General features: G+C 43.2%; 1 protein-coding gene across 1 annotated transcript; it reads left to right on the plus strand.

The window, feature by feature from the left end:
* The first annotated feature begins 291 nt into the window (after window positions 1–291).
* LOC139389292 (kinetochore associated 1) lies at window positions 292–23,584 on the plus strand. Its single transcript, XM_071135889.1, has 62 exons — window positions 292–356; window positions 615–759; window positions 1,172–1,292; window positions 1,386–1,501; window positions 1,643–1,721; window positions 1,821–1,898; window positions 1,999–2,033; window positions 2,146–2,256; window positions 2,479–2,572; window positions 2,731–2,783; window positions 2,904–3,016; window positions 3,143–3,197; window positions 3,361–3,459; window positions 3,759–3,802; window positions 3,941–4,003; window positions 4,101–4,176; window positions 4,266–4,391; window positions 4,760–4,926; window positions 6,927–7,038; window positions 7,165–7,308; window positions 7,428–7,484; window positions 7,624–7,695; window positions 7,871–7,990; window positions 8,119–8,262; window positions 8,435–8,530; window positions 8,651–8,754; window positions 8,863–8,965; window positions 9,046–9,180; window positions 9,296–9,415; window positions 9,640–9,712; window positions 9,905–9,972; window positions 10,089–10,390; window positions 10,615–10,787; window positions 10,992–11,092; window positions 11,253–11,397; window positions 11,540–11,596; window positions 11,686–11,849; window positions 12,406–12,510; window positions 12,666–12,794; window positions 12,902–13,018; window positions 13,216–13,325; window positions 13,478–13,694; window positions 13,806–13,895; window positions 14,029–14,194; window positions 14,326–14,384; window positions 14,571–14,787; window positions 14,885–14,958; window positions 15,173–15,383; window positions 17,209–17,321; window positions 17,458–17,513; window positions 17,606–17,684; window positions 20,153–20,277; window positions 20,370–20,505; window positions 20,630–20,725; window positions 20,875–20,931; window positions 21,065–21,119; window positions 21,210–21,273; window positions 21,457–21,586; window positions 21,848–21,937; window positions 22,116–22,270; window positions 22,425–22,524; window positions 22,781–23,584. Exons 2-62 carry the CDS (start codon window positions 634–636, stop codon window positions 22,808–22,810), a joined length of 6,627 nt encoding a protein of 2,208 aa, XP_070991990.1. The 5' UTR covers window positions 292–356; window positions 615–633; the 3' UTR covers window positions 22,811–23,584.
* The last annotated feature ends 67 nt before the right edge of the window (window positions 23,585–23,651 follow it).

A 23,651-nucleotide genomic window follows, 5' to 3' on the forward strand; every position in this document is an offset into this window, starting at 1 on the left:
CACGCCTACTAAAGATAGTTGGAAATGAAAAAGATGGCTATTTGAATCAGCTTCCTCTTGGTTTGAGAACGACTTCCATTCCGCCAACTCAATCTGGGGAGTGCAAATAAATATACAAAGAACACCATATCAGTTCACTATTATTTTATAATAACCTTTTATTATTTGAATTGAATGATTCAAAAGAACTTTATCAGTTTGAGTTCAAGTATGCGCCTGTAACTACACAGGAAGTAAGTAGAGTTGTGTTTCTCTCGTTATGGTCTTTGTTTTAAACCGCCAAATTCTGAACCCGCATAGTAGGGTGGTGTTGTGCTTAGTTTACTAGTAAACCGTTGTCAGGGTACCTGTAACCGGTGAGTTTGTTACCTCGATATAGTCCAAATTGTTTTATAACATGTCTATCTATACCTGTATGTAGTACATTTTGTATATACATATGTTTTACATAGCTAATGTTAACTACGGTACTCCGTAGTTAACTGACATGACAGCAAAGAGTGGTGACAGCTCTGCAGTACTAGCATACCACGTAAATAGATATATGCTAAGTAACTAACTATCTAGCTCCCTAGTTATAACTGACCTGTTAGTGTCCCGTTTTTTTTATATAGGTAGGTGGACGGAAAAACAATGTGGAACGACGTTGAACTTCTAATCAATGAGGATACCAACACAGGTCGCCTTTGCAATGTTCGAGAGGAGAATAGTGGTCTGTACCAAGTGGATACTTTGGTCAAAATTGCCTCAACTGAAAAGGTAAGACCAAAAGTAGTCGATTAAACTCAACTCCGCGATTTACGTTGGAGCTCAGACGTCACACAGAAACTACCGTGCGCGATATTTTGTAGGGTGCTGAAATCAATAGTTTTTTTATTAAAAACTTAATTTTACATGTTACATGTTGCCAGTCCACCTCCACCCACAGTAGTCGTCGCTCAACTCCATCGTATGTAGGGAGTTGAGTTTAATTGTCTAGACGAAAAGTGAACGACTCTAACCACATGATTGATTACCTATACAGTTATGAATCACCTTCTACGTGAACACAGTATACAGTGCCGGTGTTGTGCCGGGGATTCTTCCATCGCCACAACACAGGTGTTAATTAAATTCATGATCGGCTCTTGACTCTTCAGTGCAAGTTGTTCACATTATTGTTTTCCTGCAGGTGTTGTCAGATCCTCAGCTTTACTCCTCCAGCAGTTCAAACTGCAGCATTGTTGTTGCTGATTCAACTGTTATCCTGTTCGACCTCAGCTATCAGACTATGTTGCTGCATCTTGACTTTGGTTAGTATCTCTTTTGTGTTCTGTGTGTAGATGTCTAATCAAATTATGTTTCATTATGGTGAATGATGATAATTAAAAGCATGTTTATTTCAGACTCTGATGTGGATACTGTGGATGATTGTCTGGACGGACATTTTCTGGTGGTTTGCCAGAGAAACGGAAACCTCCATCTTATCTATGTGCCTCAAAAGAGCACTCTTCTCACCATAGTAAGAGATGGGGCTGATCTCATATGCCCCATGAATATTTCAGCGATTAAATGTGTCAGTGTCATACGTGTGCCAAAAGTGCTTGCATGCTGAGTGCAATATATATTTTTTTTATTACATTTTTTTTTTTTACTCTTCTAGGCTTTGCTGAAGAATGTCCCCTCTGGAAAAGATAAAACATATCGACGTCTTATCCTACAGGAGGATAAGACATCTTTCGGTGAGTTGTTCATAGTTTGCCATTTCTTTGGAATAAAATTATACAGTATCATGTATCAGTGTGTTGAGGTGAAAGGTTAAACCTTATCTTTGTTGCCAGGGATGTACCACCTGTTCCTTCTTACTCAAGATGGATTTTTTCACATCACAAACCTTGCCCTGGAGAAGATTCAAATAGGTATTTCATTTTAATTAGGTTTTCAGATAGTTTTCTTTTACTTGAGACCTGTTATATTTAACTTTCAATTATTTTAAACCATATTCTCTCATCTCTGTAGCTATTGAGAAAATGGACATTGGGGCTTTGCAAGAGGTATTTGGCTTTAACTATGTTGGAGATGGTAAAATAAAGATTTAAAACCATATGAAGTCAGAATAATCAAATAATTAACCCCTAACCATCACATTACATTGTTTCTCTCCAGCTCCAGTCTCTAATTAAGACAGACTTCTGTTCCACCAAGGAGATCCATGGAGGGGGATGTAACACAGCAGTGATGTGCAACCTTGGCAATGAAATCCACCTCATGATTGGGGTATGGTTGTGCGCAAGTAACTGCACTGCTTTGTTACAAAATATTTGTATGTAAAATGCAAAGATAAATCCTTGAAAACATAATGCGAGAACTGCTGCCGATAATAGGAAGTTAGACTTTTATTCATCAAGTAGGCTATTCATACAGTATTTATTCAATTGTAACATTTTAACTTTATAGCTTCTCGCATAACTGATGTGGTTATGCATTCTTTTTGCGTAGGCGGACGGGGAAGCTGTTCTAACCCACTGGAGATTGGATCATAGTCAGGGCACGATGTCTCTCTGTCAGTCCCTGGACTCCAGCCTAATACCAGGTAGTTTTAATAACATTTAACTGTCTGGCTTTGGTTAAAGCTACACTACTTTTCCCCCTGAATTGCTTATGTATGTTATCAATAGTTAGGCTATAGCATTATTTTGAATTGTTGTGTATTAATGTTGCAGTCAAATTTTGCCCTTATCTGTATTGTAGGGGTGAGAAAGATTCTGGTGGTGGACAATCTCATGTATGTTCTTAGCACAGAGGTGAGTCCAGCTGTATGAATCTCCATCAATCAGTTTATAATTTAATTCTTTAGCTGTTTTGGTCATTAGAACATTTTAAAGTTGGACATTAATCTTTTTCTACCTTTCAATTGGTCTTAGAACATTCTGAGTCTTTGGGACCTGCATTTCCTGGTGATGGTGTGCTGCTGGCCTGACCTCTCCATCCATGACTTCCTACTCATCACAGAGTGTGACTCTGCTTCAATAGCCACGTATGTGTTCACTTCAATGCTATACTATTGTTAGACCTATACTATTTATATTAACATGATGTAATGTTTAATTTTTAAATGCTTGTGCTGTAATGATTTTGAAAACAAAACCTCTCCTCTTCATAGGCAAGAAAGTGCCAGCACAAAAATCATTACATTGACCATGCAAGACAAAAGCCAGGTAACTCCAGTCTGTCTCTATGGTTTCTAGACAGCTACTTGTTAGTAATAGTCCCATCATGTACATACATTAATGCTCCTCTGGTATAAATAGTTGTAAGAATCATCTGAGGTCCTCTCTGTCTGTGTTTGTTGATGGCAACGCCCTGTTTTGTTATCCTTAGATGAGGAGCCTGCAAGTGCGTTCTCTTCCCTCCATGACTGTCCTCTATTCTCTGGAGGTCTCCTCTACAGCCTGCCTGGTACAGACAAGAATAAGCACGGTAAACCATAAACAATTATAATCCACTCTGATTGCATCAGATATCAGGTTCAGAAAGTACACCAAATTCAAAATGTGCCTGATTGTAAAAGCATTGGAATGGAATTTCAGTGTACTTCCTGAATTTAAATGGAATTGACTTTCCCAACCCTGTCATATCACACCATATTACAATACCCACGTAGCGAAGGATAATGGAACAATAAGTCATTGTTATTTTACTTTAGATTATGAAAGTCTGTCAGAGCTTCAGCATCCTACCCAACCTCAGTACATTGTTGTTATCCTTCTGAATTTCAGGACACTATATATTTGCTAGAGGGGATTTATGAGAATTCACAAAAGTAAGTGTTTCTTTGGTTTTTTAAGGACACTAGAGTTTCCCTGAGTAAATACTCAGGTGGTGGAGTTTCACAAATAACTTTGAATAACAGTGAATTGATGTGTAAATGCAATTCTCTTTTTTTTCTTCTGACAACTAGCTCTGAGGAGCATATATCCTCTGTCGTCATGAGATGCTTCACAGAGGCTTTGCCTGAGAACAGGTATAGTAGTGTCATCACGCACACTGCATATTTCCATATCCTTGCACTAGTTACATACAAGATGTCAGTATCAGTAAACACACTTTTTTGTCCCCAGACTCAGCAGACTTCTCTACAAACACAAATTTGAGGAGGCAGAAAAGTTTGCCATAGCATTTGAGCTTGATGTTGAGGTTGGTGTAATTTTGCTGGGGTTGAAAATGTATTCTAACTAAAATGAATAATAAATGTACTTGACTGACCTGCCTCCTTGACCACCCAGCTTGTCTATAAGGTGAAGCTGGATTTTGTGCTGGAGCAGCTGGCGTCAGCCTCTGTAGGTGGCAATGGGCAGGACGTATGGTCTGACCTGGTGGAGGAGGCAAAGACCAACCTGATGAAGATCATGGTGAGTTTTAGCGGGGGGGGGGGGGGGGGGGTATATAACAAAGCAAGATCAGTCAGCCATCTAACGTTCCTTAATATTCTGGAATATAAACATGGAATCTATAAACAAATAGACTTGAAAATGGGGATGGTATAATTCTCAAACTTTGACTGGTGTCAGAGAAGGGTATACGTTTGAATCACAAGCTGGCAAACCTACAGTAGATAGGGCCACAGTGTAATGATGTGCTATTTAACAGTGTGCAGGCCTTCTTGTTCCATACCAGTGTTCTTAAACAAGCCATCTACATTTTCAAATGTAAAAATTCCTTGAAAGGTTGAGATCAAATAAGTACACTGTGCTCATTGACGAGTGTGTTTGTGTGTCAGGATGAGCAGTATGTGGTGGAGTACTGCCTCAAGGCTCCGTGGCCGACCTTTGACACTGCAGAGAAGATGCTGAACCATGCCGCCTCCCGCTGCCCCTCCTCACAGATCCAGGAGGCTCTGGCTAGACTCGCCACCTTCTGCTGTCTCCACAGCCTGGACAAGTTCAAGTATGTTCAATTTGACTAATTCTATGCCTGGCTTGCTAAAGGGTATTGAGTATATGTATTGTAACTGTGTAAATTAGTGCCATGCCTGTACTTGCATTTGGAAAGTATTCAGACACATTGACTTTTTCCACATTTTGTTACATTACAGCCTTATTCTAAAATGGATTAAATAAAAACAATTCCTCATCAATCTACACACAATCGGGGAGGCAGGGTAGCCTAGTGGTTAGAGCGTTGGACTAGTAACCGGAAGGTTGCAAGTTCAAAACCCCCGAGCTGACAAGGTACAAATCTGTCGTTCTGCCCCTGAACAGGCAGTTAGCCCACTGTTCCTAGGCCGTCATTGAAAATAAGAATTTGTTCTTAACTGACTTGCCTGGTTAAATAAAGGTAATTCTTTTTTTTAAATACCCCATAATGACAAAGTGAAAACAGGTTTTTAGAAATTGTACCAAATGTATAAAAAAACAACATGCCTTATTTACTTAAGTATTAAGACCCTTTGCTATTGTAACAGTTTAGCTTCCGTCCCTCTCCTCGCCTCTACCTGGGCTCGAACCAGGAACCTTCTTCACACATCAACTGCCTCCCACGAAGCATCGTTGCCCATCGCCTCAAAAAAAAACGTGACTCTTGCAGAGCAAGGGGAACAACAACTTCAAGGTCTCAGAGCGAAAAAAAACAATTTAACCAAATCTACACACAAAGCGAAAACTAGTTTTTATACGTTTTGCAAATGTGTTAAAAATAAACTGATACCTTATTTACATAAGTATTCAGAACCTTTGCTATGATACTCGAAATTGAGCTCTGATGCATCCTGTTTCCATTGATTGACCTTGAGATGTTTCTACAACTTGATTGGAGTCCACCTGTGGTAAATTCAATTGATTGGACATGATTTGGAAAAGCACACACCTGTCTAAAGAAGGTCCCACAGTTGACAGTGGATGTCAGATCAGTTTGAAGGAATTGTCTTTAGAGCTCTGAGACAGGATTGTGTCGAGCCACAGATCTGGGGAAGGGTACCAACATATTTCTGCAGCAAGAACATAGTGGCCTCCATCATTCTTAAATGGAAGAGGTTTGGAACCAACAAGACTCTTCCATGAGCTGGTCGCCCGGCCAAACTGCACAATCGGTTGAAAAGGGACTTGGTCAGGGAGGTGACTAAGAACCCAATGGTCACTCTGACAGAGCTCCAGAGTTCCTCTGTGGAGATGGTTGTCCTTCTGGAAGGTTCTCCCATCTTTACAGCACTCCACCAATCAGGCCTTCATGGTAGAGTGGCTGGATGGAAGCTGCTCCTCAGTAAAAGGCACATGACAGCCTGCTTGGAGTTTGCCTAAAGGACTCAGAACATGAGAAACAAGGTTCTCTGGTCTGATGAAGAGGAGTCTAGTCAGGATCGAGGGAAAGATGAACGGAGCAAAGTACAGAGAGATCCTTGATGAAAACCTGTTCCAGAGTGCTCAGGACATCCGACTGGGGCAAAGGTTAATGTTTCAGCAGGAATGTCCTCGAGTGGCCCAGCCAGAGCCCGGACTTGAACCCAATCTAACATCTCTGGAGAGACCTGAAAATATCTGTGCAGCGACACTCCCCATCGAACTTGACAGAGCTTTAGAGGCTCTACAGAGAAGAATGGGAGAAACTCCCCAAATTCAATGTGCCAAACATGTAGCGTCATACCCAAGAAGACTCGAGGCTGTAATCGCTGCCAAAGGTGCATCAACAAATTACTGAGTAAAGGGTCTGAGTACTTAGTTATGCTAATGTGATATTGCAGTTTATTTTGAATACGTTTTGCAAAATTTTCTGAAAACCCGTTTTTGCTTTGTTATTATGGTGTATTGTGTGTAGATTAAGTAATAAAAAAAAAGCAATTTATACCATTTTAGAATAAGACTGTAACGAAAAGGGAAAAAAAAAGAAAAGTTGAGGGGTCTGAATACTTTCCTAATACACTGTTTAATTTCCTCCTGGTTGTTTCCCTCCAGTGGAATCTCCTGGATTGAGTTTCTGAACATCACAGACTACGTTGGGGACATGCTGTCCCACTTGAGAGAGGGAGACCTGAAGGGGGCCCAGCACCTTTGGCTTAGACACGAGGTAACACAAATTCACACAATCAACTGTTAAGACATCTAATGGAGTTTCATATTTTTCTCTTGTAATATGTGGATTTTACTGGAAGATCATTTATATTTGTCTGCTGTTTCTGTGGTTGTCCTGTAGGGAGAGATTGCAGTGCAGTTTGATGAGAGAGGTCTTGATGCTCTGCTCAGCTCCTTTCCAGAAGACCTTCCATCCCAGGACCTTTGTCTCTGGCTTAGGAGTGTCATTGTGCCCTTTGTTAGGAGAGTGGTACCTAGAGGACAGGTACAGTGGGCACTCACCATATTATGTCAGGGCAGAAAACAGATCATGATGACATATGTTTTGATCAGTTTGTATTTCCAGTATTTTGTTGACAAGGCTTTTGAATGATGCGTTCGTAGAAAATTGTTGCGAGGTGGTTGGAGCAGAGGGCCAGGATTCTGGAGTTAACAGAAAAGGTAAAGCCAACACCTTTTCATTGCTAGACTTGAGGAATAATTCTGAGTGCTCTAGTCAATAACTTGACTGATGTAGGTGATCACACACTTAAACATTTCCACATTTCTTCTGCCCCTTCACACTATTCTGTTCCTATAGGGAGACTGGCCCCAGAATGGACTGAACTTGGCGGAACTTGGGTTGCCGTCGTTATGGATGTGGATACCTTCTGTAAGCTGCATTTTATCACCTCTTTCCTTTGGTTACTTTCACTGTCATCCCCCTCACCTCCTATTCCCCTATGCACTCTCAATTCATGCTCACTTTCAAACACTGGATGTCAAAATGTTATATGCTTAGGTTACTTCCTGCTAATCAATGACTATCTTGTGATTGGTGGTCTCAGGAGGATGACTATGGTTCAGAGGAAGTGGAGCAACTCAAGTCCCTGGTCTCTAACCTCCGCCAGCTGCTGGACCTCTACAACAAGTACAACTGCAGGCTCTCCCTGTCAGTCTTTGAGAAGGTCTGTGTGTGACAGGCATCTGGGGATTGTCTGATTTGGATTCTTATCTTGTCGTTTTAAATCTTGTTGAAATTCTGTATGTTATTGTACATGGTATCTCTCTTTATCTGCACTGTGGGTATGTTTAGGCAAGTATCCGCAGCGTAGCATTCCTCATGCTGGATAAGGTGCCTGCCCCAGAGCTGATCTCTGCCACGGTGGAGGGCAGTGTCAGGCCCTACAGCCTGGCGCACCAGCTGCCCCTGGATGAGCTGCTGCTTCAGTACATCAAGGTGTCTACCTATCTACCAGGAGACACACTTTACTATGCTTTCTACTTGGCTGCAAATTAACTTAGCTGCTCATATTGTAAATGGTTGTCACTCTGGATTGTTGATTGTCAGACATAATCTGGTTTGAGTCATTGCGTGTCATTTTGTCTTATTTTTCTCTCTATCCCACTAGGATCTGCTGGAGCGCTGCAGCTCACAGACCACTACGTTGTTCACAGAGTGGGAGGCCAAAGCTGTGGCTGTGCTTGGCTGCATCACGGACACTGACGTGAGTTTATACACTAATTAACAACTTCCTGCCCTTCAAGGCTTTGCCACCAAATGGGATTGTAGATTTATGTACACGCTTTGATTGACATAGTATTCAACTGTGCTGTACCGTGTACAGCTGGTGGTAGACGCTGTGCTGGAGATCATGCAGAAGGCCGTGGTGCCCTGGACTGAGGTAGTGGAGAGGCTGGTCCAACAGCACTTGGAGATGGTGGGACCCAAGTAAGACTTACTGATCTGATCCTCCTCTGGTAACAGAGAGCCCTAACTCTCACTTGTTGCAGGCTTGTGGACTGCTTGGGTTCTAATCTTCCATAACCCATCCCACAGGCAGGAGCTTCTGAAGGAAAGCTACCGTCTGATGGAGATGAGGAAGCTGCTCAGAGGCTACGGGATCCGCAACTTCAACCTCTCCAACAACACTCAAATCATGGTAGGACTTTCAGGGTGTGTACAGTATGTAGATGTGTATATTTATGTAATTTCTGATCCATGCTGATTCTCCCTTTGTAGACACTGGTGAGGTACATCCTCAAGCAGGACCTCCCGACCTCCCTGGAGGACTCTCTGAAGCTGGCTGGGGCCTACAAACTCCCCACCTCCCAGATACACATCTTATACCTCATCCAGCTGATTAGCCAGAGCAAGGTACTGAGCCCAGCCTATAGCTCTTCCCATGGTGGCTGTTGCTTTCTGATGGGGAATCTCTTTTGTTCTGTGTGTTTCATGTGTGTAATGTCTGTCTGTTGCATCGAAATTGCAGAGCGAGCCATGTGTGACACTCCTGAAAAAGCTCGCCCCCGAGGAGGCAGAGTGTGTGATCGAGAGGCTGGCTAACTGGGCACGACTGGAGCTGCAGGACAAAGACCATGTGTCTGAGGAGGTGAGCCTCTTTCAGGAGCAGTAGGGGTGTATTTGCATTCAGCAGATTTAAGACTATTCCAGGTCTATCATACGTTTATATTTGCATTGACATCTTCTTTTAATAGGTTTGATATCATTTAGAAATAGTGTTTAGTAGTGAGGTTCTGTACATGCTATTTCTCAATAGGAGTATACTCTTCATGCAGAGTCACTTGGGTTCTTATTGTGGCCAATTTCTAACAGCACAAGAAGCACCAGATGGTCGTAGCACAAGTGATGGTGGAGGCACTGACGTTCTTACAGCGAATCCAGAAAGGTTGTGGCAGCTTTTAAACTCTATCAATGTAATACTTGAAAAGACTGATTGCTAAACCTCCCAATATTGACATCATCTCTCGAAGAATTGAACATTCAGTGTCTGAGGTCTTGATAAACTGTGAGTGTACCAGAGTTTGTGTGGATGTGCTAAGAAACCTTTACGCGTTAATGTTAATTCTCTCCCGTTTAGGGGATGCCTTTAAAAGTGTGGATTGCGAGAACAATCTGATGATGTTTAAGGCGATTGCTCACCTACAGGTAAGGTTCAATCATGGAATGATTTTGCAGAATGTGAGATGAAGGCCTCACCTGACTCACTGTTTCTGGTCTTTGACCTCCTGTGCTGAAATGATCCTAATCTACTACATTTACAGGAGGACTTTGACATCTTCCTCACCCCTAACAACTATGAGGACCCCAAGGTGCGAAAGCAGTTCCAGGAGTATCACATCACAGCCTATGAGAACACCCGTGCTCGAGGTCCCTCCAAGAGCAAGGTCACAGCCACCCCCATGGTGGCCAACGACCCTGACGGCAAGACCAAGAACATCTCCACTGAGGCTGGCCTCCGCCGCTTGGCACGGCAGCTCCAGCGCACGGAGCAGGAGCTGTGGGCTGACTTGGCCCTGCGTGCCCTGGGGGTCGGCAAGGTCGACAAGGCCCTCAAGATCCTCAGGTCAGGGGGAAGGGGAACCAAGTTTAGGGGGGTAGTAAAAAGGAAAGCAATGCCCATGTTCCTCACTTTTTAAATTTTTTAATGAAGGCTTGTCATAATCTGAATATCTCATCCACAACATTGAAGTGTTTGATGGTAGTGTGGGCCTTTGCACTAAATTAACTCTGGGTACCTCCCTAACTGTCTCTCTCACTCCTTTCAAACCCATGACCCTGTCCCCATAGTGAGCTGTATAAGCACCATGGTACCACCAGCACAGGGAAGGTGCTTTTCAGTGCTGCCCAGAAGCTGTGCCAGATGCTGGAGGCAGACGTGCCCATGATCCTCCCTGAAGGCGTGGACCTCCCAGCAGTCATCCACAAGCTGGCCTGCCAGGCCGTCACTGTCTGCCACTCAGGTACTGTACAGCACTAACACCCTGAGCCTGGAGGTTAACCCAAGTCTTTATGGGAACTCACACATTTCATTTTAGAAGGAGCTTATCCTCCAATGTTTTAAGTGTAAGTAGTTCACATAAAGTGACACTGTATGACTTCAGCACCCTAGTAAGTGATACCTCTGACTTGAGTATGTGCTCCCTATTATTTCTTGTTTCTCTCAGACCTGCTCCTGGACTGTGTGGAGCTGTGTAAGAGCACACGGGCTGCCATGGATGTCTACCACCAGTGTCAGCTGTCAGACAACTATGGCTTCATAGAAAAGGTGAGTGCCAGTACGACACTTCACTTTTCCCCATCAGGCTACCAGATTCCTACCAGAGTCTTCAATGACAACCCTAATCAATAGATTATAATATTAGACATTCACTTAGTCTTTGTTCATGTTAGGTCATCAGGCTTTAATGTCACTGCCATGTGTTCAGGATTTGTCCCTGGCGGCTGAAAGGGACCCTTACTCCCAGTGGAGCTTCCAGGATGTCTTTAAAGAGGACTGCATCATCCTGGACCCCGTGTCTGTCCTGCCAGTCCAGTATGAGATCACCAACTGTCTGCTGCCCTTCTCCTCAGGTACCTAAAATCCTGCAGACTAAGTGTCTCGTATCTGGTATCTTTTTAACATTGTATCACGTGTGATGTTATACTACTTTATAATGCCCAAGCATTGTTATTGATTTGAATTGCATTTAACTCATATTAATTCATGTTGCAGATAGAAAGCTTTACCCACTGGACTGCTCCTGTCTTTCTCACTGCTCTTTCCAACAAGGTAGCTACTGCAGTTTCCTCCAATTAATAGATGGATATAAATACAGTTTTTATGCACCCTTAGCCTCATGTGTCCTTGTCCATGTGCAGATGCCAACTTCCTGAACCCGCTACTGGTGCCCCTGGCCTCCATGCATCAGATGCTGCAGGAGTGTAGTCAATTGGAGCTGGCCCTCAGACTGCTGGTCAACTCCTTTGGCAGCTGTCTGCAGCACGTCACCTCCAACATCATGAACATCAAGCTCGGCATTCAGGTATGATGACTACAGTACAGTATCAATGTCAAGGTGATGTTTTTCAGGTGTTTTTAAGTGTTTTCTATAGCAGAGGTATACTAATGTACATTTGTTGAGTGAGCAATTTTTTGTAGCGTAAATGACAAACATACAAAATATTACACCTGAAGTATAACAGTAGGATATCAGTGCAAGAGTTTTACCACATTTGAACAAAATAGAAAACAAACAATATAAAAAATTTAAAGGGAAAAACCAGACTCGAAAACAGGAAAAAACCCAGTGTGGTTCATGTACCCCTGTATGCCTCCCCACCTGGTGTTTTCCAGGTGTTTTGTACAGATAGTCTACTTCACTAACACATGAAACTGAGGAAATTGACATCAGTCAGGGGTGTACTGTAGTGTCTCACCTGGAACCATGAGCAAGCAGTCCCTTGATCAGTCTTTGCGTTGATGTTGCTACATATCGCTGTCTAGATTTACACTTGTCTCACTGTAGCTGTGTCTGTTCTCTGGACCACTATTCTATATTGTGAAGGGAAGTATTTACATTTTACGTGTTCCCTTTTCAGCTCTATGGCCCGCAGGCCCTGCAAAAATATAAGGCGTGCTTGAGTGATTTGAGAACAACTACTCTGTCCTCTATCAATGCTGTTGCAGTTGCCCTCCTGCACAAGGTGATGTGAGATTATTGTCCTGGATTTCAGGGGAGGATGTCTGACATTCTTCTCTTCAATAAAATTACATTGTATTCCGGCCATGCTGTATGTGTAATTTACAATAGACCTAACATGATTACTATAACAACTGGTGTTTTTACTCTGTGCAAAAGGTGTTTAACTGGAGAGTGGTGGATTGTGACCTGGCTATTGGACTCTGCACTCTCCTGTCCAAAACCGAGGTGTTTAAGATACTGTGGAAGGTGATCGACAACACTTGGCAAAACTATGATAAGATCTTGGTAAGATCATTATACTTATATACTGTCATTATCTGTTCCATCTTGAATTGTTTGTCATTGTTTTGATTCATGTTGTATGTGACAGTCGATATGTCCATGATTTTCAGGCTGTGGCTATGGTGGGGGCCCATCTCTGTAACTTGTACACCGAGCAGGAGGAGCGGAAGAAGTTTCTCTCGGTCATCACCGACGCAGAGTGGGGGATCGAGCTGGGCAAATTAGGGGTGTGTTGATCTTCAATGTTTTTTTCCCCCTATCTATTTAACATTTGCAGTCTTTCAGACATGGCTGTTTTTTTGAAGAAATCACGATGTTAAACTTTGTGTTAATACCTGCTAATTAGGTGCATTCTTAACGTAATCTACCCTCCCTGCCTTGCGAAAGGACTCGGTTTAAAAGCCTTGTCTCTCTCTCTCTCCAGATATCCATCCAGTCTGTGTTTCGTCAGTGTCCGGAGATGAAGAGTAACCTCATCCCTACCCTGGTGAAGAACAAGAACACCACCCCTGAGATTATCCTCCAGTACTGCAGGTAAGCTGTTATAGGAAGTCAACATGCTACTTCAATCTTTAGTTTTTGGGTCTGATACTACTGCATGCTTTGTAGTTGCCTATTGCTGTCTTGTGACGTTACGCTGTAATTAATGAGTGTATGTATGTCCTGTGTGTTCCTCCTACCTGCAGCACCTTTGATCTGAACAGAGACGAAGTGATAAACCAGTACATCACCACCCTGCTGCTGGAGGAGGAGGAGGAGGGGGGAGGGGCAGGAGACCCTGGGGCGGGCCAGGGGGAGCAGCCGCTAGGGCATGCAGACGCCCTGGAGAGAGCTCTGCAGATCATCCCTATGCTGCACAGCACCAGAAACCTCACCATCAGCCTCAGTGCTGCCATACTCAAGGTCTGAGCATACACAACTCTCAGCCTAGGTTTAGGGGTTGATGGTAGGACGTAATGATGTGTAGAGGAAATGGAGTGTTTAACTAGCTCTTGTGTTCCCTTTCCTCCTCAGCTAAGTCCATATAACTATGAGAGGATTGAGGGTGTGCTCAGGATCATACAGACAGCTGATGAGCAGATCACCAGCATCTCAATTAGTCAGGTGTGGCATCTTGATTTCTACTGTGTCTTTGTGCTACATACCTCTGCTAAATAAGTGTAATCCTCAATGTCATATTTTCTTTGGCATTACGATCAAGTCTCATCCACACGCAATACATTTCCCTCATCTCCAGGCAATAGGTCTGCTCCAGCACCTGAAGTCCTACAAGCGCATCTCTCCCCCTACAGACCTGGAGAGCAGCCACCTTCTGGAGAATGGCCTGGAACCCTCGGCCCTGGCTAACATCAGACTGCCCTTCCACCTGCTCATGCAGACCACCAGCTACTGGAAGATCCTCTGTGAGTACGATACTCAGTTTAAGCTTACAATGTTCATGTGGTCAATAAGAGTTCATAAATAAATGATTGAGTGGACCTTTTGCATACTCTAGCTCGTATAAGGATTTGACGGATTCTCTTTCTGTGTTTAGCTCCAGAGCTCAGTGAGGAGACCTTTCCTACTCTGCTTCTGATAAGCAAGCTGATGAAGGTACAGTACTCTGCTCCACTGGTGGCTGTGGTTTATACTGTACATTACTGTTATGTTTGTTTTTAGATATGAGTGGTAAGCTTACCAGAATTTGAACTAATATTGGCGATGTATTATTAGTTGTTTCTATTGACTTTAATTTGGTCACCTGTGAATTTGACCCTACTTCTTCCTGCCTTCTGTCAGGTGAGCGTTGACAAGCTGTACATGTCAGCAGTGAACCATGTGTTTGAGAGGAGTATGAAGCCCTTACTCCTCGAGCAACATAAGAGGAGGCAAAAGCACACCTCCAGCAAGGAGACCTTCAAGGTGGCTAAGACCATCATGGGGTACATTCACTGCATCCAGAACCCAGAGTGGGCCGCTGCCACAGCCCATAAAATCGCTCAGGAGTTGCCGCCAGGTCAGACCGTTAGCCAGTCAAACTGCCATGCCGCTGTTCATGGAGGAGCCAGCCTCTGCATCAATGTTCATCCTATTCACTTTTTTCTCTGCTGTAGGCACTGAGAAGACCCAGTCATTAAAGTTCTGCCTAGCTCTTGGTGACGCATGGCTGAAGGACCCAAAACTTGAGGTTAGACCACATGTTTTGTGTTTAGATTGTGTTGATGCTCTGCGGTCCTCAATGTTGAACTATTATAGATGTAGTTATATCTGTTATGTCTGCGTCAGCTGCTTGAATTCAGGATACCCGGTCTTGTCTTCCCTTTCATGCTTTTTTTCTTCGTATATCTAGTCCATTCTTGTAGAATAAAAATTCCCTCCCCTCCGTCTTGTCCCCTGAGCAGGAGGCAGCGCGGACCAGGGTGGAGACCTTCCTGTCCAAGCTGAAGCTGCAGTTCCAGCGCTCGGCCACAGAGAACGTCCTGATGTCCAGCCAGTTGAACAGCCCAGAGCACCTAAAGCTGACAGGGCAGCCCGCCCGCCTCATCGTCATCCTTTACGAACACAGCAGTGTAGAGCAACGCTTCAGGGGCTCTGCTGGCCAAACCCACCCTGGTGAGCCCTCCACCATAACCAGACCAACCACATGCAGGCCCACTCTTATTGCCATATGGCTCCATGTACAGTGCCTTGCGAAAGTATTCGGCCCCCTTGAACTTTGCGACCTTTTGCCACATTTCAGGCTTCAAACATAAAGATATAAAACTGTATTTTTTTGTGAAGAATCAACAACAAGTGGGACACAATCATGAAGTGGAACGACATTTATTGGATATTTCAAACTTTTTTAACAAATCAAAAACTGAAAAATTGGGCGTGCAAAATTATTCAGCCCCCTTAAGTTAATACTTTGTAGCGCCACCTTTTGCTGCGATTACAGCTGTAAGTCGCTTGGGGTATGTCGCTATCAGTTTTGCACATCAAGAGACTGAAATGTTTTCCCATTCCTCCTTGCAAAACAGCTCGAGCTCAGTGAGGTTGGATGGAGAGCATTTGTGAACCGCAGTTTTCAGTTCTTTCCACAGATTCTCGATTGGATTCAGGTCTGGACTTTGACTTGGCCATTCTAACACCTGGATATGTTTATTTTTGAACCATTCCATTGTAGATTTTGCTTTATGTTTTGGATCATTGTCTTGTTGGAAGACAAATCTCCGTCCCAGTCTCAGGTCTTTTGCAGACTCCATCAGGTTTTCTTCCAGAATGGTCCTGTATTTGGCTCCATCCATCTTCCCATCAATTTTAACCATCTTCCCTGTCCCTGCTGAAGAAAAGCAGGCCTAAACCATGATGCTGCCACCACCATATTTGACAGTGGGGATGGTGTGTTCAGCTGTGTTGCTTTTACGCCAAACATAACGTTTTGCATTGTTGCCAAAGAGTTCAATTTTGGTTTCATCTGACCAGAGCACCTTCTTCCACATGTTTGGTGTGTCTCCCAGGTGGCTTGTGGCAAACTTTAAACGACACTTTTTATGGATATCTTTAAGAAATGGCTTTCTTCTTGCCACTCTTCCATAAAGGCCAGATTTGTGCAATATACGACTGATTGTTGTCCTATGGACAGAGTCTCCCACCTCAGCTGTAGATCTCTGCAGTTCATCCAGAGTGATCATGGGCCTCTTGGCTGCATCTCTGATCAGTCTTCTCCTTGTATGAGTTGAAAGTTTAGAGGGACGGCCAGGTCTTGGTAGATTTGCAGTGGTCTGATACTCCTTCCATTTCAATATTATCGCTTGCACAGTGCTCCTTGGGATGTTTAAAGCTTGGGAAATCTTTTTGTATCCAAATCCGGCTTTAAACTTCTTCACAACAGTATCTCGGACCTGCCTGGTGTGTTCCTTGTTCTTCATGATGCTCTCTGCGCTTTTAACGGACCTCTGAGACTATCACAGTGCAGGTGCATTTATACGGAGACTTGATTACACACAGGTGGATTGTATTTATCATCATTAGTCATTTAGGTCAACATTGGATCATTCAGAGATCCTCACTGAACTTCTGGAGAGAGTTTGCTGCACTGAAAGTAAAGGGGCTGAATAATTTTGCACGCCCAATTTTTCAGTTTTTGATTTGTTAAAAAAGTTTGAAATATCCAATAAATGTCGTTCCACTTCATGATTGTGTCCCACTTGTTGTTGATTCTTCACAAAAAAATACAGTTTTATATATTTATGTTTGAAGCCTGAAATGTGGCAAAAGGTCGCAAAGTTCAAGGGGGCCGAATACTTTCGCAAGGAAATTTACCTGTCTGGAGGGCTAAGTGGAGCTACAGAATCACTGTATTGATGATATGTACTATAGTCCTTTTAGAGCAAAATGGAACCAGACTTTTTTCAGATTAAACATTTTTTGAACGTTTATTTTTTTGTATGACTAGACATTCACGCTGTATGCAAAGAAATAGCAGCCATCAATAGTGTGGATTTTCTGAAGATCCGAAGCATGCTGCTGGAGAAATGGATCTGCAAAACCGGCCCAGCTGTAGCCAAGGTAAGTTGAACCTTACACTGTCTCTGATCTGCCACAGGTAGACTGGATGAGCTCTACACTAGAGGGGAAAATAGTCATTTTGCACGACATTTTGGAGTATGTGATACATCCTAACCGAAGGCTCTTTATTTTGAAGGACATCAACAATCAGGATTGTGTCAATGACATTCAGGAGGATTCAGATCTTATGAGGTAGCTCCCTGCAATCATCACTTGACTATCATAGCCTTACAGTTCACTATAGACCATTAACAAGGGATGTCTCCCATGTCCCCCTCTCTCAGGGTGGTGTACCTACTGCAGATCTATTCCATGGATGTGGGAGTCTGTCTGTTGAGCCCTATCCTCTCAGCAGAAGCATGGGTGAGTTGGTAGATGGGATAGGTCAGGATTGATCTATAAGTTACTATATTAATCATTACATGTTCCACATTTAGTTTGGAATTGGTGGGCTGGTGGGAAACATTAGGGGGGCTTTACAGAATTGGCTAACACTTAACCCATATTTTTACACCTGTTGTGACATATGTTGCGTTATTTTATGGCTGGTTATGACACTTACATAAGTGTCAACCCACATTTATTCAAATAAGTGTTTTTTTTCCCTGCCAAGAATTTTCCTTTCATGGAAAGTTTGTTTCTTAAATCCTTTTGTTGTAATGAATTCTTTAGTCATGTTTTTTTTTCATCATATTTTAAATAATTTGTAGAAAATACACTATGACAGTGTCACAAAGCATTATGACCATCGTAATCATATAAGCCAGATAGGCCTATCACGTACATGACCTTATATCAGTCATCAGTCAAAAAGAGGGTGTCTTGTCCTGCTCCTGCATTCATCTCAGTCATCAGCAACAGAGCATTGGGGTAGATGCATGTCTGACATCAATGTGTGTGCAATTACAATGACAATTTAACATGGTACATAAAAAATATATATATATATATATATACTGCTCAAAAAAATGAAGGGAACACTAAAATAACACATCCTAGATCTGAATGAATGAAATATTCTTATTAAATACTTTTTTCTTTACATAGTTGAATGTGCTGACAACAAAATCACACAAAAATGATCAATGGAAATCAAATGTATCAACCCATGGAGGTCTGGATTTGGAGTCACACTCAAAATTAAAGTGGAAAACCACACTACAGGCTGATCCAACTTTGATGTAATGTCCTTAAAACAAGTCAAAATGAGGCTCAGTAGTGTGTGTGGCCTCCACGTGCCTGTATGACCTCCCTACAACGCCTGGGCATGCTCCTGATGAGGTGGCTGATGGTCTCCTGACCTGGACCTGGACTAAAGCATCCGCCAACTCCTGGACAGTCTGTGGTGGATGGAGTGAGACATGATGTCCCAGATGTGCTCAATTGGATTCAGGTCTGGGGAACAGGCGGGTGAGTCCATAGCATCAATGCCTTCCTCTTGCAGGAACTGCTGACACACTCCAGCCACATGAGGTCTAGCATTGTCTTGCATTAGGAGGAACCCAGGGCCAACTGCACCAGCATATGGTCTCACAAGCGGTCTGAGGATCTCATCTCGGTACCTAATGGCAGTCAGGCTACCTCTGGAGAGCACATGGAGGCCCCCCAAAGAAATGCCCACACCATGACTGACCCACCGCCAAACCGGTCATGCTGGAGGATGTTGCAGGCAGCAGAACGTTCTCCATGGCGTCTCCAGACTGTCACGTGCTCAGTGTGAACCTGCTTTCATCTGTGAAGAGCACAGGGCGCCAGTGGCGAATATGCCAATCTCTGTGTTCTCTGGCAAATGCCAAACGTCCTGCACGGTGTTGGGCTGTAAGCACAACCCCCACCTGTGGACGTCGGGCCCTCATACCACCCTCACGGAGTCTGTTTCTGACCGTTTGAGCAGACACATGCACATTTGTGGCCTGCTGGAGGTCATTTTGCAGGGCTCTGGCAGTGCTCCTCCTGCTCCTCCTTGCACAAAGGCGGAGGTAGCGGTCCTGCTGCTGGGTTGTTGGCCTCCTCCACGTCTCCTGATGTACTGGCCTGTCTCCTGGTAGCGCCTCCATGCTCTGGACACTACGCTGACAGACACAGCAAGCCTTCTTGCCACAGCTTGCATTGATGTGCCATCCTGGATGAGCTGCACTACCTGAGCCACTTGTGTGGGTTGTAGACTCCGTCTCATGCTACCACTAGAGTGAAAGCACCGCCAGCATTCAAAAGTGGCCAAAACATCAGCCAGGAAGCATAGGAACTGAGAAGTGGTCTGTGGTCACCACCTGCAGAACCACTCCTTTATTGGGGGTGTCTTGCTAATTGCCTAAAATTTCCACCTGTTGTCTATTCCATTTGCACAAGAGCATGTGAAATTTATTGTCAATCAGTGTTGCTTCCTAAGTGGACAGTTTGATTTCACAGAAGTGTGATTGACTTGGAGTTACATTGTGTTGTTTAAGTGTTCCCTTTATTTTTTTGAGCAGTGTGTGTGTGTGTGTGTGTGTGTGTGTGTGTGTGTGTATATATATATATATGTATATGTATGTGTATATGTATATGTATGTGTGTATATAATATATGTGTGTGTGTGTGTGTGCTCTGTTTGCTCTATAGATATATATATTATAAATACACTGACACATAGGCTATGATGTAATGGAATGTTTTGCCTTTTGTGGGTTTTGACACTTGTAGGTGTCACAACAGCAATAAATTAACTATGTTACAACAGTGTTATGACCATATAACAGGTTATGACTGTTATAATGCTCGGTGTCACGTAAAGTGTTACCCAGAAGTGTGTATGTCAAAGTGTTGAATTCCCATTGTTGATATCTTCCTAGCCCCTCAGCAGTTCTGGGCCACGTCTTACTTTCTGCCACCGGAGTCGGGCCCTGCTTTGTCTCATCCACATCGCTGACCCCACCACCCTGGAAACACAGCTACACATCCCCAAGACACAAGTCCAGTAAGCGATCCTCGCTCTGATAAAGGCCAGTAGCCATGACTGATTGTCTGTACCTGACTGCTGCTGTTCTGTTGCTGTTTTTCCTTCTGCAGGTATTACCTGAGATGCTACATCTACCTGTCTCAGCTGGAGGACCTAAACATCCCTTACACTGTGGAGTCGTTCCTCAACAGTCCCAAAGAGGGCATGGTCAAGGGACTGTGGAAGAATCACAGTCATGAGCCACAGGTAGGCCGACTTGATCAATGTACTGGATGCTTTAGATGATTTCAGTCGGTTTCATTCAATGTGATGCAACCAAGACGAGGTAGTCAGGTTTGTATTGAGCTGAAGTTTCCTCCTGTCTCTGCAGGCTGTGCGTCTGGTGGCAGACCTTAGCCTGGAGTACCAGGTGTTTGACCCTCAGCTGTGGAATGGGTTACTGCAGAAACTACTGGGCTTCAACATGGTGAGAAGAGGCCGTCCACACAGTTTCAAGAACAATACTACTGCTAGAAATATTAGATTCTGCAGTCTGTCATGTCAATGAAGTTATATGGCATTAAGACAGGATATGTTGTGGTGGCACCAAATTTGGTGTTCCCATCTGCTCTTCAGATAAGCGACTTGCAAAAGGTATTGGAGGCACTGGGAGCTGTCCCCTCTCTCTGGCAGGTAATTACCACCAGGTTCAACGTGTCTCAAGGAGCCCATTGTGTACATTTTAGGGAGAGAAAATTCACAGCCACCACCTACTCTTTTGGCTTGGACAGTTCTTGTTAGAGCTGTATTTGTTTTTTTCATCCAGGTCTCCAGTTTTTCCAGGACCTGGAGAAGTATGATCCTGGCCCCATTCGTATCAGGTAAATTAATCTATTAGACCACAACTCAAAAACATGAGGGTGAGGTGGAGAAAGTCAGCAAAATCACTGGTTATGTTCTCTGTCACACAGCGTCTCTTCCTCTGAGCCCCCAACAGCAGGCAACCCTCTACAGGACCTTTGTTCTCCTCCTTAAGTATGTTCTGTTGCTTTATAGAATAGGTTGATAACAATTTCTAGAACTGTCTCATAGGGATCAAGAATGGTGTCATGGCATTACCATGGTAACATTACTACACAATTCCTCAAATCTTTGACAAAGTGCTGATTCATCCTTTGTTATCCCACTCATCCCAGCATCTTCCCTGGTCTCTGGCAGGTGCCCGTTCCTGTTGAATCTGGACCTGATAGGCATCGCCAATCGCTTTGCCCAGTTCAGTCTGCCAGGCTTTGCCCTAGGTGCCCTCCTGCTCATCCCCTGTGCCAAGAGGAAGGGACAGCAGATTCAGGTGATGCAGCTGGGTCTGGGGGTTCCATAAGGATAGTGGTGGTAGTGGCACACCACCAGCCTCCTAACATATCTGCCTTTTACCAAATTGTTCTCTGCATCTTTAGATGGAATGACATTCAATTGTTTTGGTTTAACAATAGCCACAAACTGTCCAAGACTCTGAATAAAACTATTAAAGGTATTGGGAGTGTCTATGCAGGAGTCTCTTCCCCTTGTTTGATGTGCTTACTGTGTAGTGTATATGATTGCTCCCTCCCAGGGCCTCCTGTCAGCATGTAACCCCATCACCATCCTGGAGCAATTGGATGAGCATATGAACACTGGGGAGTTGGCAGGGGTTCCCTCACAGGTGAGCTGCAACCACGTTTTCTTATTGCCTTCATTAGTTAACCACTCTTGGCTCTACTGTATTTGTGATTCCATCTGTTCTCCATAATCTTTTACACATTGGATTATTTTGTTTAGTTGTTGAGAAATGTTGTATGGAATTCAGAATGTGTCATTAACTAATTTCTTCTCCACCCCAGATAAGGGACACAGTCTTGATGTTCATTTGCCAAAACAGGCAGTATCAGAAGCTGTGGAAGACCAAGCACTTTAATCTTCTCAAGCAACACATTGTGTCAAGTGGTGACTCCAACCAGGTGAAGAACCTGGTAGATTATTTCATCTCCCACAGCTGGTAAGTCCTCAAAGCAGTAATTTTACAAGCATCATTTTATGTATAATTGAATGAAAATGTTAACATCACACTCCAGGCAGGTATGAGCAGAGAAATGTTTGTTTCTAATATACGTAATTACTTTAATCCTTACCCTTTGACCTCTGGTGTTCAGTGAGGAGGATGCCAACTCCCTGGCCCATGAGTATCTGAAACACAGGGAGCGTAAAGGGAAACTAATACCAGACATGTCCCCTGCATCCAGTGCCCTGAAGGTAACTATAGTCGGCAATCCTATATAACATAAATTGTTACTAATGTGAAATTAAATAAATATATGCCATTTAGCAGACACTTTTATGCAAAGCAACTCAGTCATGTGCGCATACATTTGTTTTGAATGGGAGGCCCCAGAGGGAACCAAACCTAAGATCCAGGCATAGTAAGTGCCGTGCTCTACCAACTGAGCCACACAGGACCACTAATATGTCATTTCACTTTTAATTTTTATTTTTTGGGCTTGTTTTGCAGAGGTTTCTCAGCATCGATATAGATAAGTAAATGGTGTGGATATGAACAGGATGAAGAACACATATGGGACATAAAATATATTCACAGTATGTTTATTCAAATGTGTGTCTCTTTGGGCTAGAAATGCAATGTTTGCACTTACTGTCTCCTTACTCAATCTATTCACATGTAATATTCACTATCTATTTTCTAAAGAACTACACACTAAACATTTGTTTCTGGTGAAATGCTTAATTTTCAAGACAAGGGAAACGTTATAGTGGAATGACTAATGACATTTTTATTACAACATACAGTTATCAAGCAATATAAACAGTTGTCTACAGTTATTTTAGTTAAAAACATTTACATTTTAGTCATTTAGCAGACGCTCATATCCAGAGAGACTTGCTTTTGACCTTCAATTTCCTGTCCTACACCATACCAGTCTCTGTCTTGCCTACATGTGTGAAAACATTGATTTTCTTCATTCTGTAGTAAAAAATATAGGAAGTGAAGGCCCAGTGCAGTCAAAATGAGTTTTTCCTGTGTTTTGTATCACATTATTCAACACTTAATGAAACTAACTCAAAGTGTGAAACAATTTGATCAGCCATCAATCACCAGGCTGTAAATTAGTTATTAGATCAATAAGAAAAGTTCAAAACCTCTGCCAATGACTGCTAGTTATTAGTTTTTCTCATGCCACTCAGACAGTCCTAGCAAAATTCTTGCTTGAGATATTGCTTTCTTGCTAAGAAGCTATTTTTGTTACTTGACATGTCTGTATTTGAACATTACAAACCATCTACTTGGTACTATCCAAATAAAGTGTTACCAAAATAATATTTTCAGGCTCTGATTTATATGTTATGATGTTCCTGTCACATAG

The sequence above is a fragment of the Oncorhynchus clarkii genome, chromosome 30, assembly GCF_045791955.1.
Source record: "Oncorhynchus clarkii lewisi isolate Uvic-CL-2024 chromosome 30, UVic_Ocla_1.0, whole genome shotgun sequence".
Lineage (NCBI taxonomy): Eukaryota > Metazoa > Chordata > Actinopteri > Salmoniformes > Salmonidae > Oncorhynchus > Oncorhynchus clarkii.

What these genes read in the sequence shown, in the direction of transcription:
- LOC139389292 (XM_071135889.1), top strand. Translation starts at nt 634, where the DNA reads ATGTGGAACGACGTTGAACTTCTAATCAATGAGGATACCAACACAGGT. An exon ending in TACAGACAAGAATAAGCACG is followed by an intron (nt 3,460 to 3,758) that starts GTAAACCATAAA and finishes TCTGAATTTCAG; the next exon opens with GACACTATATATTTGCTAGA. An exon ending in CGCTCAGGAGTTGCCGCCAG is followed by an intron (nt 14,788 to 14,884) that starts GTCAGACCGTTA and finishes TCTCTGCTGTAG; the next exon opens with GCACTGAGAAGACCCAGTCA.